At 39.9% G+C, this 18604-nt stretch overlaps 1 protein-coding gene across 1 annotated transcript; it reads left to right on the forward strand.

The window, feature by feature from the left end:
- Window positions 1–875: 875 nt before the first annotated feature.
- LOC133260209 (hyaluronan synthase 2-like) lies at window positions 876–18093 on the forward strand. The gene is made up of 3 exons (XM_061438378.1): window positions 876–1502; window positions 15517–15618; window positions 17164–18093. Exons 1-3 carry the CDS (start codon window positions 876–878, stop codon window positions 18091–18093), a joined length of 1659 nt encoding a protein of 552 aa, XP_061294362.1.
- Window positions 18094–18604: the final 511 nt, after the last annotated feature.

The raw sequence follows: 18604 nt of genomic DNA on the forward strand, positions 1-18604 counted from the left end.
AACTATTTTTAATTTTTTAGTTCTATTTTTTAAGCTATTTTAGCTCTATTTTTAGTTTTTTTTCAAGAAACCACTATATTGTTCTCCATAGAAAGAAAGTGTGAAAGTGAGAGTGTTAATCCCTTAGTCGTGTCTGACTTTTTTCTACCCCATGGACTGTAGCCCACCAGGCTCCTCTTCCATGGAATTCTCCAGACAAGAATACTGGAAAGGATTGTCACTTCCTTCTCCATTGGATCTTCCTGACCCAGCGATCAAACCCAAGTTTTCTGCATTGGAAGGTGGATGCTTGACTGCTGAGCCAGCAGGGAAATCCTATAGCTAGTTGATGGAAGAGCTAGTCCTAGAATCTAGTTACACTGGCCTTTGATCTCAGCTGGCTGCATGAAAAAAGTGAGCTGAGGGATTTGAATCAGAGGTGAGATGGAATTACACATGGGAAATTCAGCAAAACCTGTGGAGTTTTCACTGGGCAGGATTGGGGGAGACAGAACATTATGGAGCAGGACAAAGGTGCTTTGCTTGCCAAGAAGTTTCGATTATACACTTGGCTGTGACCCAGAATATAAAGTGCATCTTTTAGACAGATAATCTAGTAATATTTGCTTACACTTTATGATTTTCAATGGTACATCACACCCTCATCTCATTTAATGTTTAAAAGAGTCCTCTCAGGTATGTCGAAAGGGCATCCTTATCCTTTTTTGACAGATGGGCAAACTGAGATGCAGAAAGTCAACAGAGCTAGTTAAGTGACAAACTCAGGGTTAGAACACCAGGAATGCTTCTAGTCCAATGCGCTTCCTATGGTACCCTGTATGTAACAAGTGTGGGCAAGAGTGGCTAACCAAGTGTATCATGTGATTGCTTCACAGATGCCTTGTGAGGGGTTTCTATCTACCCTGAGAATATTTGGAACCACACTTTTTGGAGTCTCTCTCCTCACTGGAATGATCCTTTCTTATGTTATTGGCTACCAGTTTATCCACACAGATGATTACTATTTATCTTTTGGACCATATGGTGCCTTTTTAGCTTTACATGTTCTTATTCAAAACCTGTTTGCCTTTTTGGAGCACCGGAAAATGAAAAAGTATGTAACTATCCCCGTTAACTTGAACAGAACTGTTGCTCTTTGCATTGCTGCATATCAAGAAGATCCAGACTATTTGCGGAAATGTTTGCAATCTGTGAAAAGGCTAACCTACCCCGGAATTAAAGTTGTCATGGTCATAGATGGAAACTCGGAAGATGACCTTTACATGATGGACATCTTCAGTGAAGTCATGGGCAGGGACAAGTCAGCCACTTATATCTGGAAGAACAACTACCATGTGAAGGGTCCTGGAGAGACGGATGAGTCGCACAAAGAAAGCTCACAGCATGTCACCCAGTTGGTCTTGTCCAATAAGAGTATTTGCATCATGCAAAAATGGGGTGGAAAAAGAGAAGTCATGTACACAGCCTTCAGAGCACTGGGGCGAAGTGTGGATTATGTACAGGTAGGTCTCCACATCTGCCAGGACAAATGTATATTTAAATAAAGCATCTTTTGTATCTCTTCAGTCATATGCTATAGCCCATCTTTGTCTCCTCTGGACACAGTACTCCTTTCAGTTCATCTCAAAACAGTCACCAGGGAAGCCCAAGAATACTGGAGTGGGTAGCCTGTCCCTTTTCCAGGGGATCTTCCCAACCCAGGAATTGAACCGGGGTCTCTTGCATTGTAGGCAGATTACTGGGGAAGCCCCATGACTGTTGAAAGCACATTTCAAGAGAGAAAGAGATATAAATCATATAAAATGGTTAAGACAATGAAAACACTTCACTTGTGCAATGTTATAGGTTAGAAATCAAGATTCTTTTGATCAGTAGATCTGTCTCTTTCCCTTTCTTCCCTTTTCTCCCACCTTGGGCCTGCTAAGTCAAATCCAACATTATTTTCCACAATCTTAAAATCAGCCTTGTAAAAAAAATAGAGTCTGTTCCAGCAGAAAGGTCTTGAGAAAATCTACAGGCCCTAGGAAGTTTTTCATGGAATCTAGGCAAAAAAAGAATGGAGAACACAATTTTGATTTAAAAGGAAAAGGAATTCAAAATTTAGACACAGAGAAAAAGAACAGAAAATTGGAAAAGGGAAAGGGGGGAGGAAAAAACAACTTTTCAGAGCAAAACCTAAGTCATGTTTATTTCACTCCCCAAATAGCATTACCTCATTCACTGCAACTTGACCTTTGAAAACATTTGTGATGGTGTTTGCTTGTATGAAAATTAGACAGGCTGTGTCTCTCATTAATTCCCTGCCTGCACACTCTTGGGTTTCTCCACTCCTAGTTGTCATTGAGGCTTTCTTTTTTAGAGTGTTAGTAGGGTTCCTGTGAGATTTTTTTTTTAATGGGGGGTGGGTTATGGAAGTGTTTCTTTTTTTCCCTTGGTTTTATTGAGATAGCTAGCAATAGAGTATTTTTACAAAAAATATATAAACAAATCTCATTTAAGAATAGGTTAACACAGGAATTATTACAACATTATAAATCAACTATACATTCATAAAAAAATAGGTGTAGGGATTTTCCTGCTCCTGGGAGTTTTCTAGTTATAATTTTTTACAGAAACTTTTAGTAGATTTTGGCCATAATTGTATCAAGAAAGGAGAGATATTTCTGGCTTACAAAATCTGATGGACACGTTCCCCTTCTGTTGAAAGCAAAATTCTAGTTTTCAGAGGACCCATTGTATTCGTTAGGGGCCTTTATGATGCCCAGTGGGTCTCTCTGTGTGTAATGGGAAAAGAATGGGCTCTGGGCTTCAGTGTCAACTGACTGAAGTTCTAGTCATAGTAATAGCTGCTGATCTTGAGGAAGACCACCTCCCAAACCTTGGTTACCTGGATACAAGAAACTAATTTCACAAGGGGTTTGAGATCATTATTACAAATCATGTATCCAAGTGGGTTTTACAAAAGTTGCTAATGATGGTATCGTTAACTTTATGAAAAAGCTTGCTGGTAATATTAATACTATTTTTTATATGATCATCTAGTGCTGCTGCTGCTAAGTCGCTTCAGTCGTGTCCGACTCTGTGCGACCCCATAGACGGCAGCCCACCAGGCTCCCCCGTCCCTGGGATTCTCCAGGCAAGAACACTGGAGTGGGTTGCCATTTCCTTCTCCAATGCATGAAAGTGAAAAGTGAAAATCAAGTCACTCAGTCGTGTCCGACTCTTTGCGATCCCATGGACTGCGGCCCACCAGGCTCCTCCATCCATGGGATTTTCCAGGCAAGAGTACTGGCGTGGGGTGCCATTGCCTTCTCTGGATCATCTAGTACTTACTTGAAAATTATGGTCCATGTCAATTCCCACCACAGAGTGAATTTGTTTAGTCTTTTAAGAGTTTTGAAGTATTTCTTTTTAAAAATTAATTAATTTTTGGCTGCACTGTGTCCTTACTGAGGCACACACTGAGCAGCGAGGTGGTGCTGCCACACTTTGTCGTGGTTGCAGGGATTTCTCATTGCTGTGGCTTCTCTCGTTGCAAAGCACGAGCTTTAAGGCATGCAGATTTCAGTAGTTGTGGCAAATGGGCTTAGTTGTTCCTGCATATGGGATCTTACCGGACTGGGGATTGAACCCATGTCCTCTGCATTGGAAGTCTTCCTGCCAACCACTGGACCACCAGGGAAGTCCTGAGGGGTTTCATAAGTTGATACCATCTGTATATTAATCTCTTCTACGGAATTGATATAATTTCACTCCTAAGTTCTTCTAATTTCTAGAGCTGTCACAATTTAAGTAGTTTTAATTAACACAGGACATCTTCACATATTTACCTAGTGCAACTTCAGGCTCAGATGAGAGAATAAAACACTTAAAGGAAAGAGTAACTTGGAAACTTGCAGAGGATTTGAAGAATGAAGTCTAAAAGAAGAGAACATCTATTTTGATACTTTACCTTTAATTCTAGTTAAAACAATTGTTACATTTGTCCTTTCTAATCAAGAAGTTATTGTGTGGGGTTCCTTTTGTTTTTCAACCTGCTCCACCCAAACTGCCTTCTCCCATCATTTTTGTTTTGAATTTTGTTCATATTCTTGATAATTTGACATTGTACCTGTCCAAGAAAAAATAAAATATAAAATGTTAGAATAGGCTTCCTGCTACAGATGTAATCAGGCTTGAGAACTTCTCTTCCTTCAGGATGAAGCCTCCAGATCTATTGACCTCAGCAGCAACTGGTAACTGGGCCCTGAATCCTTTATGGACTTTGAGCCCATTCCAACCATTCAAGTAAGGGTAAAAAAATCTTTTGGTATTCTGCGACCAGTAAATTCCATTCATCCTTCATCATATCCCCAGATATTTAACCACTCTGGCCTATAGCAGTGGAAATTACTAAAATGCCAATGTTGTTGTTTTTCAGTCATTAAGTTGTGTCTGAATCCTTTGCGATTCCATGGACAGTAGCCCACCAGGCTCCTCTGTCCATGGGATTTCCCAGGCAAGAATACTGGAGTGGGTTGCCATTACCTCCTCCAGGGGATCTTCCTGACCCAGGGATTAAACTTGTATCTCCTGCATTGGAAGGCAGATTCTTTACTGCTGAGCCACTAGGGAAGCCCAAAATTCAAACATATGTATCAATATAACTGATTCAGTTTGCTGTACACCTGAAATGAATACAACATTGTAAGCCAACTATACATCAATAAAAATTGAAAAGAAAACAAAAACACTGTTCCAGGGTCCAAGAGTTGTAGAGCAGAAGCCCCAAGAAGACCAAGGAGGGAGGGGGTCGAGGTTATCAGCTCCTGAGCATTGCAAGTGCTTGGATGTGGAGTTCAAGTTGTTTAGGGGCAGAAGGAAGCAACGTTCTTCCTAATACACAAGAGAGAATTGAGACTAGGGGAAGAAATTGCCCATCTGCTTATACTTGCTAACCTGGCTGAAGAACACTGCTTAAGTGTTCGGAGAGATGGCCAAAATGATTGGCTTCCAGTTGCAGCTGGATCCTTGGCACTTATCAACACTCTTTTCACCTGATCTTGAATAGATGTCTTGTTTATTCCTCTCGTGTCTGTTATTTAATGTTTTCGTCACTCTCCCAGGGCCTTACCCAAACTCCTCCCTGTTTGACTACCTGTGATCTTGCCTCCTATGAAAGAGAACAGCAAAAGTACTTACTCTGAAGGCTATCAAGGCCTTCTTTACTCTTTCCTGCTTACAGTTCCAAAGGTACTGACCTTATTTCTTATCTCAAGGCAACCTTCCATCTACCTCCGAAGCGCTCTCAGTTGGCATCCTCTGGTATATTCCAGACCAATTTTTATCAATTATCACCTCTTTGTCTAGCTCTCTCCACTATCATTTCTAGTCTTCTCTACTGATAACTGTCTCAGTTTTATATCCCCTCAAACAGTTAATATTGACGTGGAATATGGAAGGAAGATTTAGTTTAGGATAAACCCAACATAGTAGCAAATTCAAAAGTGATGCTAGTGGCTCCTTTCGGAGACAGAGAAGATATAAAAACAGAAGAAGAAAAATAACAAAATGAGAAAACAAAGATATACAGAATGAGAAATAAAGAGGAGAATGAGGAAGATTTTCTTAATCTTGAATAATGAGGAAACTTTTTCTTTGATGTGCCTAGATACGGTTTAAGGTAGGGCAAAAGTCTTATCTTTTCAAAATATTACTAATGTTAGTTTTTTCATTTGTCTAAGTAGCACAAGATTATGGCAGTGTTTTAAAAAATGTAGAAAACCACAATAAGCAAAATTTAAATCATCTGCCACAAAAACTTGACCCAAACATAGATTTTCAAATAAATACTTCCTGGTATATATGTCTTCTATCCTTTTTTAAATCTGAAATTATGTTATATTTGCCATTTTGAATCATATTTTATTCTACAATATCAGAAAACTTTAAGTATCTTGTGACACCTAGATTATTTAATTTCTTTAACATATTTCCTATCACTGAACATGGATTTTATAAGGTAAGTGGCCACCAGTCTGTGTGATGAAGGATAAAAATTGTCTTATGATGTGTGCAATAGGGATTTCCCAGGTATAAAACATACAATAAATTTGAACATTTTTTTCATATTTTTTTCGGCCACTCTTATGGCCGAAAGCAAAGAGGAACTGAAGAGCCTCTTGATGAAAGAGGAGACTGAAAAAGCTGGCTTAAAACTCAACATTCAAAAACTAAGATCCTCGCATGACATCCAGGCCCATCACTTCATGGCAAATAGATGGGGGAACAAGGGAAACAGTGAGAGACTTATTTTTCTGGGCTCCAAAATCACTGCAGATGGTAACTGCAGCCATGAAATTAAAAGATGCTTGCTTTTTGGAAGAAAAGCTATGACCAACCTAGACAGCATATTAAAAAGAAGAGACATTACTTTGCCCACAGAGTAATGTCTAGTCTAGTCAATATCTGGTCTGTCTAGTCAAAGCTATGGTTTTTCTAGTAGTCATGTATGGATGTGACAGTTGAACTATAAAGAAAGCTGAGCACTGAAGAATTGATGCTTTTGAACTGCAGTGTTGGAGAAGACTCTTGAGAGTCGCTTGGACTGTCAGGAGAGCCAACCAGTCAATCCTAAAGGAAATCAGTCCTGAACATTCATTGGAGGGACTGCTGCTGAAGCTGAAACTCCAATACTTTGGCCCCCTGATGTGAAGACTGACTCATTGGAAAAGACCCTGATGCTGGAAAAGGTTGAAGGCAGGAGGAGAAAGAGATAACAGAGGATGAGATGGTTGGATGGGATCACCGACTTGAAGGACATGAGTTTGAGCAAGGTCTGGGAGTTGGGGATGGACAGGGAGGCCTGGTGTGCTGCAGTCCATGGGGTTGCAAACAATCCAATATGAATGAGTGAACTGAACTGAACTGATGAACATTTTCTAAAAGGGAAGTATATAGGAGACATTGTTCATTTTTCAGTTGCTAAGTCATGTCCAACTCTTGCAACCCCATGTTGTTCTGTAGAACAACATGCTTTCCTGTCCTTCACTATCTCCTGGAGTTTGCTCAAACTCATGTCCATTGTGTTGATGATACCATCCAATCATCTCATCCTCTGTTGCCTCATTCTCCTCCTGCCCTCAGTCTTTCCCAGCATCAGGGTCTTTTCCAATGAATAAGCTCTTCACATCAAGTGACCAAAGTATTGGAGCTTCAGCATCAATCCTTCCAATGAATATTAAGAGTGATTTCCTTTAGGTTTGACTGGTTTGATCTCCTTGCTGTCCAAGGGATTCTCAAGAGCCTTCTCCAGCACCACAAACTGAAAGCATCAATTCTTTTGTGCTCAGCCCTTCTTTATGGTCCAACTCTCGTATCCAATCATGACTACTCTAAGACTGTAGCTTTGATTATACACACCATTGTCAGCAAAGTGATGTCTCTACTTCTTAATATGCTCTCTAGGTTTGTCTTAGCTTTCCTTCCAAGGAGCAAGCGTCTTTTAATTTCATGGCTGCAGTTACTGTCTGCAGTGATTTTGAAGCTCAAGAAAATAAAATCTGTCACTGTTTTCACTTTTTTCCCACCTATTTGTATGAATTGATGGGACCTGATGCCATGATCTTAGTTTTTTGAATGTTTGGTTTTAAGCCTGCTTTTTCATTCTCCTCTTTCACTCTCCTCAAGAGACTCTTTAGTTCCTCTTGACTTTCTGCCATTAGAGTGGTATCATCTGCATATCTGAAGCTGTTGATATTTCTCCCAGTAATCTTGGTTCCAGCTTGTGAGTCATCCAGGTGGCATTTCCCATGATGTACTCTGCAGAGAAGTTAAATAAGCAGGAAGACAATATACAGCCTTGATGTGCTCCTTTCCCAATTTGGAACCAGCCTATTGTTCCATGTGTGGTTCTAACTGTTGCTTCTTGACCTGCACACAGGTTTTTCAGGAGACAGGTAAGATGGTCTGGTATTCCCATCTCTTTCAGAATTTTCCAGTTTGTTGTGATCCACAAGGTCAAAAGTTTTAGCATAGTCAATGAAGCAAAATAGATGTTTCTTTCTGAAATTCCCTTGCTTTCTCTATGATCCAACAGATGTTGACAATTTGATCTTTAATTCCTGTGTCTTTTTTTAAATCCAGCTTGAACATCTATCTGGAAATTCTCAGTTCATGTACTGCTGAAGCCTAGCTTGAAGGATTTTGAGCATAACCTTGATAGCATATTGGGAAGATGCCCTGGAGAAGGGAAAGGCTACCCACTCCAGTATTCTGGCCTGGAGAATTCCATGGACTGTATAGTCCATGGGGTCGCAAAGAGTGGGACATGACTGAGGGACTTTCACTTTCACTTTGTTAGCATGTGAAATGAATGCAAATTTATGATAGTTTGAACATTCTTTGGCATTGCCCTTCTTTGGAGTTGGAATGAAAACTGACCTTTTCCAGTCCTGTGGCCACTGTTGAGTTTTCAAAATTTGCTGACATATTGAGTGCAACATTTTGACAGCATCATTTCACTTTTCATATAGGAGACAACTTTATTATGAATTTAATCTGATAGCATTCTAGCTATCCAAGATTCATTGAGCAGGAGAAAAATAAGACTGAATCATTCATAATAGTAGAGTTGACCAACATTATTTATGCATTTCATTTTTGTAAATTAACCTACTATCTAATTTGTATACTACCCCAAAATCAATAGTTGCAGTGCTTTTTAATCATTTTCATGTGTGGAGTGGCAAAAGATTTGTCAGCCAATATTCATGTTCTCTGCTGAAGTCAAACAAGATCATGCATGCCTTCTTGTCTCAGCTTTTACACAGTACACAAGTAACTTGTTTAGTCTATTATCATGTTTTTGTTTAAAATGGTCCCCAAGTATAATGTCAAAGTGCTATCTAGTGTTCATAATGCAAGAAAGTTATAAATGCCTTGTGGAGAAAATAGGTCTGTTAGATAAGCTTTCTTCAGGCATGAATTCTAGTACTGTTGGACATAAGTTCACTGTTAATGAATCATATGTATGTGTGTGTCTTTGTGTGTGTTTTAAAACAGAAACACAAATTTAAAAAATTTAGCCAATGATCACTAGACAAAGATGTGATCAGAGACTTGGAGGAGTCAAACCCTGTATTTCAGCTGAATGAAATTTTTGACATCTACTAATTCATTGTTCATAGACCTTGGTAGGGACATACCTTCTGTGAATAACGAGAACTGATTGTATATAACATTTGATTGATTCTTGTTTTATATAGGAAATCTAAGTAACTGAAATACTCTGAGGGAACATGTTGAGAGTTTATGTTTCTTTGTAGTCTTCATTTTATATGACAAGATGGACAGAAAGAAGTTGTGGTTTGTTCTCAGTTTCCTGCGTGCAGACCATGTCCTGTGGTTTTCCCCAGTGTCAAGTTAAGCTCTTCATGAACTGGTGTGTTTTCCCCCACAGCTTCTAGCCCAGAGCTGAACAGCCAGCCTTTGTGAAGTTATACACTTTTATTAATTGGTGAAGAGACAGGTAGAAATTCTGCTTCTACTAGACTGGTTTTAAGAAGGGCTAGAGTTCTACCCTTCACACACAAACAAATAGATACTATATGTCCATGAATTTATTTCTTTTCACAGACTATGGTAGATGATGGTTTTCTAGTTGGCACTCTATCACCAAATACATCCAGAAACTGAACTTCTATAAAGAACTCTTTAATCCCACTATAACAAACCCCTCCCAAGGGATTTCTGAGAGCTTTCCCTTCTGACAGTTAAATTCACCATGTGAACAATCTCTCTCAGAGAACTTCTGGCACTTTGCTGTTGGAAACTGGGAGTGGGGGGGACCAATTTAAATAAACAGAACCTCAGAAGTTTGGTTAAGTTTAGTCTTTTCAGAGAGACAGTTCCCTTGGTTTGCTTCTGCTCACAAGCAGGTGGAGTTACTTGAACATTAGTTCTAGATTGCCGCCTTCCTGTTGTTTTTAGTCTTATTTTAGCTTTCTGGTTTTACCTTTTCTGGCTTGAGTCAATAGAGCTGGGTGTGGCCATAAACTCTGGATGCTGAGAGGTTGAAAGGTGGGTTGAACTTCTGCCTTCACTTTTTACTACCTTAGTGACTGATCTTCCAGGCTTATAACTGTAGATTTACAAAACAGTGATAGATAAGGCAAGATCAGAAAAACTTTGCTATTGGAGGAATCTGTCTAGGTTTCTTCTGAGACTTGTGTTAGAGAAATACTATTGATATTTTCTACAGTGGAAAACTTATGCCTCAGTTCAGTTCAGTTGCTCAGTCGTGTCAGACTCTTTGCGACCCCATGGGCCACAGCACGCCAAGCCTCCCTGTCCATCACAAACTCCCAGAGTTTACCCGAACTCATGTCCATTGAGTTGGTGATGCCATTCCAACCATCTCATCCTCTATTTTCCCCTTCTCCTCCTGCCCTCAATCTCTCCCAGCATCAGGGTCTTTTCAAATGAGTCAGCTCTTCGCATCAGGTAGCCAAAATATTGGAGTTTCAGCTTCAACAACAGTCCTTCCAATGAATGCTTAGGACTGATCTCCTTTATGCCAAATATATGTAAACTCCACTTCAACTGGGAGGCTTTATGCTTCTACAAATTGTTTTCTTAGTTTTTTTTCAAAACTGGCATATCAAATCCCTACTATTTTTATGAAGTAGTGAGAGAACTATAAAAATAATTACATTTGATATAAACAATTAGGCTAAGTCTTGATTAAATTCCATCTAGGACTGCCATACTTGGGAATTACAGATAACACCTCCATCTGCCAACCATGATATTTATTGTTTGGATGAGGAAGTTTCTACCAAAAAGTAGATTGTTTCAGGCAAAGTCATCTTCTTTTGGGAGAAGCTAGGGGGTCAATCAGGCAGATTTCTTCACTGGTGCTGACCAGGTAATTTCAGTTTGACAGCTTAAACATCACATTCTTTGGAGAAGCTTAAATTACAATTAGGTTCAATATTAAGTCTTGATTTGCTGACATGGGCTAAGCACAACTGAATCCATTTTGGGCCTATTGCTTCTTTTTAACAATTCCCATATTTATATCAGACTCTCAGCTTAACCGGAGAAGGCAGTGGCAACCCACTCCAGTACTCTTGCCTGGAAAATCCCATGGACAGAGGAGCCTGGTAGGCTGCAGTCCATGGGGTTGCTAAGAGTCGGACATGACTGAGCGACTTTACTTTCCCTTTTCACTTTCCTGCATTGGAGAAGGAAATGGCAACCCACTCCAGTGTTCTTGCCGGGAGAATCCCAGGGACGGGGGAGCCTGGTGGGCTGCCGTCTATGGGGTCACACAGAGTCGGACACGACTGAAGCAACTTAGCAGCAGCACAGCAGCTCGGCTTAACAGGGCTTTCCAAAGCAGGAGAATCTGCCTCCCAGTGCAAGAGATGTAACAGGTGTGGGTTCAACTCTGGATCGGGAAGCTCCCCTGGAGGAGGAAATGACAACCCATTCCAGTATTCTTGCCTGGAGAATCCCATGGATGGAGGAGCCTGATGGGCTACAGTCCATGGGGTCACAAAGAGTCGAACACGACTGCATGCCTGAGCACAGTACAGCAGCACTCTGCTTAACAGAGACATGATCAAATGTTAAGGAATTGTTCTTTAAAAAGCTTAGGAAGTGCTCTTTAGAAACATTTGCTTGGCAGTAAGTGACTGTGAACATGGCATTTAAAGTTTTCAAAGAATACAACGTACCAGGGAGAGTATGATGACTATTATAAACAGGATAATTCCCAATGTGGATTTTAGGACCAGGATCCCCAAGACCCAAGCCAATCAAAATCAAATAAGTTCATTTTAAATAGTGTTGCAGTGAACTTTAGGGTACATGTGTTTTTTGAATTGTGATTTTCTCAGGGTATATGCCCAGGAGTGGGATTTCTGGGTCACATGATAATTCTATTTTTAATTTTTTCAAGAACCTCCATACTGTTTTCCATAGTGGCTGGATCTTATGAAGTGAAGTAAGTCAGAAAGAGAAAAGCTAATATCATATATTAAAGGATGTACATGAAATCTAGAAAATTAGTACAAATGAACTTAGTTCCAGGGCAGGAATAGAGACGCAGACATAGAGAATGGGCATGTGGACACAAGGAGTAAGGAGAGGGTAGGATGAATTGGGAGCTTAGGTTTGACATCAATACACTGCCATGTATAAAATAAATAGCTAGTGGGAACCTGCAGTATAGTATACAGAGCTCAGCTTGGTGCTCTCTGATGACCTAGAGGGGTGCAATGGGGACATGGGGTGGGAGAGAGGTCCAGGGAGGGATATATGTATCCATATAACTGATTCACTTCATTGTACAGCAGAAACATACACAACACTCTATAGCAACTATATGCATTTAAAAAAAAGAAGTGAAAAAAAGAGAATGAATTAAAAAAATCAAGTAAGTCCAAGAAAAGACCCCATTGAAAGAATCTTTTTAAGCCAAGTGTTTTGCTCAGTGATCTTATGTAACTGAGTTTCCATTTCCCCAGAAGTGTTAATGCAGGTAGTTTTGACCACAACACTGCCATGTGCCTTCCGTGTAGGCAATCATAAACCCAAGGAAAATGATGACCACAATTAAGGTAAATACTATCTGGTCACATATCACTTCCACTAAGCTGGCACTGTTAATGAATTACAGCGTGATGAACAGATTCAAGCCAATACCAGAGTACTGAAAGGAAAGAAAAAGAAAAATACAGTGTTTCACTTTTAGTTAAGCTATAAAGGTTTTGATCTGGTATCTTGGGTGGAAGAAAATTATGTTGATGTCAGCTACTTCTCTTTCTCATCAACTTGATTTTGAGGTTTCTAGCTAGTGTGAAGTTTCTAGAGTCTGAAGGAGACCTTCTTAATGTAGAGATGTGGACCTAAGGTTCTAGTTCTTGAAGTTTGGCTGCCATCTGTATGTATAGTGGGGAAAACCTGGTACAGTCCCTTCTAGGAGATTTAAGGGCAGTCTTTGTTCTTAGTGACTGCAAAGAAAATGAGTGGGAGAAAATTGGCAACGTTCATTTGGAGAGTCTTAGCCATATATTTGAGGAAACTAGAAGAATTCTGGATTTAATCCAGTTTATAGGTATGTAACAAAGCCTCTGATGCAATTAACAGGACTAGAATCTAATGTCTGGGCTTTCCTGATAGCTCAGTTGGTAAAGTATCTGCCTGCAATGCAGGAGACCTGGGTTCAATCCCTGGGTTGGGAAGATCTGCTGGAGAAGGGAAAGGCTACCCACTCCACTATTCTAGCCTGGAGAATTCAATGGACTGTATAGTTCATGGGTCTACAAAGGTACAAACAGATATGTCTGTTAGGGGTTCATGATATAGAAAAATCCCAACCATTTTCTTGGTTTCAAAATTGCAGTTTTTGACTCATATAAAGATTTTTTTAAGAACAACAATTAGAATTACTATAACTGCTTCAGTTAATTTACATCTGCTTTTATGTACAAAGGCCTTGAAGAATACTTAAGACTCTAGAATAAAGAATGAAGGCCATGCAGGTTCCCTGTCTGACTGAGTGCCATTTGCCAAGTTAAGATCATATGGACATCTTGCTTCAGAATTATACAACTAATTTCAAGAGAATTACTTTCCTGTATTTTATTCACTATATTAAAATGGAGGGGAAATCACGGTTAAACATGCCTCCCTTTCAATACTATCTCAGAAAATTTTGATATCTTTTAGATTGTGGGACAAGTTGCCTAAAAGTAAAAGTTGCTCCATTGTGCCTGACTCTTTGTGGCCCCATGGACTGTAGCCTGCCAGGCTCCTCTGTCCATGGAATTTTCCAGGCAAGAATACTGGAGTGGGTAGCCATTCCCTCCTCCAGAAGATCTTGCCAACCCAGGGATTGAACCCAGGCATCCCGCACTGGGGGTGGATTCCTTACTGTCTGAGCCACCAGGGAAGCTCTAAAAGCCTTAGTTAAAGCAATTAAAAAAAAAAAAAGACATCTTGAGTGACATGGTATTTTCCGAGTCCTGGAAACCTAGGATGTTGCCTAAGACATGAGACTTTCATTGCTAAAATTGGGAGCAACCATAGCAAACTAGGAAAAGCAGGTCACTTCGCAAGATATTCCTGGTCCATCATTTCAGCTGTTCTAGCCAACAATGTCATTAACTTAAATACTGAGCTTGCTGAAAAGCAAGCTTTTTTTTTTTTTGTATTGGGGCCATGATATAACAAATTCTGTCAGCCCTCTGATACTTACTTATTAAGACTTAGTGACAGTAATACTGAAAATATAATATATATGCCCAATTAACTGGACATGGAACAACAGACTGGTTCCAAATAGGAAATGGAGTACATCAAGGCTGTATATTGTCACCCTGCTTATTTAACTTATATGCAAAGTACATCATGAGAAACGCTGGACTGGAAGAAACACACGCTGAAATCAAGATTGCTGGGAGAAATATCAATAACCTCAGATATGCAGATGACACCACCCTTATGGCAGAAAGTGAAGAAGAACTAAAAAGCCTCTTGATGAAAGTGAAAGTGGAGAGTGAAAAAGTTGGCTTAAAGCCCAATATTCAGAAAACGAAGATCATGGCATCTGGTCCCATCACTTCATGGGAAATAGATGGAGAAACAGTGGAAACAGTGTCAGACTTTATTTTTGGGGCTCCAAAATCACTGCAGATGGTGATTGCAGCCATGAAATTAAAAGACACTTACTCCTTGGAAGAAAAGTTATGACCAATCTAGACAGCATATTGAAAAGGTGAGACATTACTTTGCCAACAAAGGTCTGTCTAGTCAAGGCTATGGTTTTTCCAGTGGTCATATATGGATGCAAGAGTTGGACTGTGAAGAAAGCTGAGCGCTGAAGAATTGATGCTTTTGAACTGTGGGGTTGGAGAAGACTCTTGAGAGTCCCATGGACTGCAAGGAGATCCAACCAGTCCATTTTAAAGGAGATCAGCCCTGGGTGTTCTTTGGAAGGAATGATGCTAAAGCTGAAACTCCAGTACTTTGGCCACCTCATGCAAAGAGTTGACTCATTGGAAAAGACTCTGCTGCCGGGAGGGATTGGGGGCAGGAGGAGAAGGGGACGACAGAGGATGAGATGGCTGGATGGCATCACCGACTCGATGGACGTGAGTTTGAGTGAACTCCGGGAGATGATGATGGACAGGGAGGCCTGGCATGCTGCGATTCATGGGGGTAGCAAAGAGTTGGACATGACTGAGTGACTGAACTGTACTGAACTGATAGTAGGAAAGATTGAAGGTGGGAGGAGAAGGGGACGACAGAGGATGAGATGGTTGGATGGCATCACTGACTCAATGGACATGAATTTGAGTAAGCTCTGGAAGTTGGTGATGGACAGGGAAGCCTTTTGTGCTGCAGCCCATGGGGTCCAAAGAGTCAGACATGACTGAGCGACTGAACTGAACTGGACTGAACTTAGACTATAGGGAGTATAATCAATTGTCTTTAATGTTTCATTCACTTTTTAATTTTTCTATGTAGGTCTGTGATTCAGACACCATGCTTGACCCTGCCGCAACTGTGGAGATGGTAAAAGTTTTAGAAGTAGACCACAAGGTTGGAGGTGTTGGGGGAGATGTCAAGGTGCGTATGGCTTCACTTTTTGCATGGGTCACTTTTAGAAGCAAAAATGACCCCTTGAACATACATTTACTCCACATCAAACTCTGTGCCAGGTATTGGTTCTGGAGCTTGAGACACATTAGAATGTGCTTTGGACATACTTTACTGTGTCTTCTTTTGTCTAAATTGAAACAATTTATGATTTCTTTGCTTAATCCTGGGTTATAACCCATGTATTTAGTGGCTGATAAGTTATATAAAACATAATGTGTGTGTTAGTCACTCAGTCATGTCCGACTCTTTGCGACCCCATGGACTGTAGCCTACCAGGGTCCTCCATCCATGGGATTTTCCAGGCAAGAGTACTGGAGTAGACTGGGTTGGTTGCCATTTCCTTCTCCAGGGCATCTTCCTGACCCAGGGACTGAACCCGGGTCTCCCGCATTGCAGGCAGTCTCTTTACTGTCTGAGCCACCAGGGAAGCCCAAAAATATAATGTGTGTGTACTATTTCCACCATATCTTCTTGAGCCATAACTTAATGTTCTGATAAGATGATATTGGAACTCACTTAATACAAGGATTAAACAAAATGGAAGTATGGCAGGAATAGATTTTATATTGTATACCTATGTCTTTAAAACTTGTGGTTTTCCAATTATTTATTTCACGTTATTTGCTATCAGTGGGGAAACAGTGAAACCAATATTAACGAAGGTGATTTGAAATGTGTGGGATAGTGAAATATATATGTGAAAGTATGTGAGGTTTAAATGAGTTCTTTGTGAAAGTGCAATTAGTTTTTAGCAAAAGACAAGAAGCATATGGAAGCTTGATTTAAATTTAGGTATCGCATTACTGTATAATCCATATTTATAAGCACAGTGATAGTGAAGGCAAAGAAGATGCACCAGGTGGACTAAGAAATAGCCTGATGATAGAAGAGAAGCAAGCAAAATTCCACTGAAACCGAACAAAGTTGAGATAGAGGAGATAATTATGAAATATTGCCAGAAAAACAATGTTCAACAAACTGTAACAGAGCCTTATTACAGGATTCAAGTTTTGGGTAGAGAACACAGGAAACCGTTTTATCACTGGCATTGCAAAAAACTAGGGAAGAAGGAGAAGGAAAAACAGCAGAATTGCATACTGGAGATTAACCAGAGCAGAAGAAAACAGGACTTACCAATTTTCAAATATTGAACGGTAAGGAAGAGGGGGAGAGAATTTAGGAACTGAGAATTAAGGCTAAAGAAACCCGACAATATTATAAAAAGAACAGGAAGAAAAATCATAGTGAAAAGAGTACAGAGAGTGATAGAATAGAAAAAAAAATTTATTATCTAGTCCCAATACATGCAATCCACTTATAAAATTAATCCAGTAATAAAGAATCAAAGAAAATAAAATATAACTGTGTCAAAAATAGGGAGAAAGCCAAAATAGGCGAACAAAATAACAAAACACTCTAGGTAGTAACCTCAGGATGGTGCAGCTTTTACTGGCATTTTCAGCAGATTTACCTTTATGTAATTATTTTTACTTCCTTTTATTTTCCTTGCAGATTTTAAACAAGTATGATTCCTGGATCTCCTTCCTCAGCAGTGTGAGATACTGGATGGCTTTTAACATAGAAAGGGCCTGTCAGTCTTATTTCGGATGTGTCCAGTGCATTAGCGGACCTCTGGGAATGTACAGAAACTCCTTACTGCATGAATTTGTGGAAGACTGGTACAATCAAGAATTTATGGGCAGCCAATGTAGTTTTGGAGATGACAGGCATCTAACGAACCGGGTGCTGAGTCTGGGCTATGCAACGAAATACACAGCTCGATCCAAGTGCCTTACTGAAACACCTAAGGAATATCTCAGATGGTTAAACCAGCAGACCCGCTGGAGCAAGTCGTACTTCCGAGAGTGGCTGTACAATGCGTTGTGGTTTCATAAACATCACTTGTGGATGACCTATGAAGCCGTCATCACTGGGTTCTTCCCTTTCTTTCTCATTGCCACGGTAATCCGGTTCTTCTACAGGGGTAATGTTTGGAACATCCTCCTCTTATTGTTAACTATCAAGTTAGTGGCTCTTATAAAGTCATCCTTTGCTATCTGCCTTAGAGGAAACATTGTCATGGTCTTCATGTCCTTCTACTCAGTGTTATACATGTCAAGTTTACTTCCTGCTAAGATATTTGCAATTGTGACAATAAACAAAGCTGGGTGGGGCACATCTGGAAGGAAAAAAATTGTTGCTAATTTTGTGGGACTCATTCCAGTATCGGTCTGGTCTATAATCCTCCTGGGTGGTTTGATTTTCACCATTTATGAGGAAGTTAGAAAGCCATTCCCAGAATCCAAAAAGAAAGCTCTAGTTATTGCTTTACCCATCTATGCATGCTATTGGGTTGTGTTTTTGATGCTCTATGCAGTTTTTGTCAAGAGATGCGGCAGGTGGAAGAAGAAAGAGCAGTACAACATGATGCTTGATGTATAATCTTACACTGAAGTTTGCAGACGTTCACAAAACCTTCTTCCTCTAGGAACTATACTGATTGTACAGAATTGTGGGATCAGATGATGGCAACAAAGGAAACATATCACTGTTTCTGGGACAACTGAGAGAGTAGCACTGGCAGATATACACAGCCATGTGTAAAAAAGATAGCCAGTGTGAACCTGTTGTTTTACATAGGGAGCTCAGCTTGCTCTATAATGACTTAAAGGGGTACAGTAGGGGGTTATGGTGGGAGGAAGTCTCAAGAGGGAGGGGATATATGTATTAATGTATTTATGGTTGACTTATGTTGTACAGCAGAGACTAACACAACATTGTAAACTCCATTTACAAATAAATTTGAAAATAAATTTTTAAAAATTGGTTTTATTTTGATTCGACCAAATTTTTATACCTCATCAATAAGAAGCAGCTCAGATTTAAGCTGTTATTTCTATAAAAATGAGAAGAATTTTTGTGTATGCAATTTCCCCTACAGTACATCCACCAA

Source organism: Bos javanicus, chromosome 14, assembly GCF_032452875.1.
Source record: "Bos javanicus breed banteng chromosome 14, ARS-OSU_banteng_1.0, whole genome shotgun sequence".
NCBI classification, from domain to species: Eukaryota; Metazoa; Chordata; class Mammalia; order Artiodactyla; family Bovidae; genus Bos; species Bos javanicus.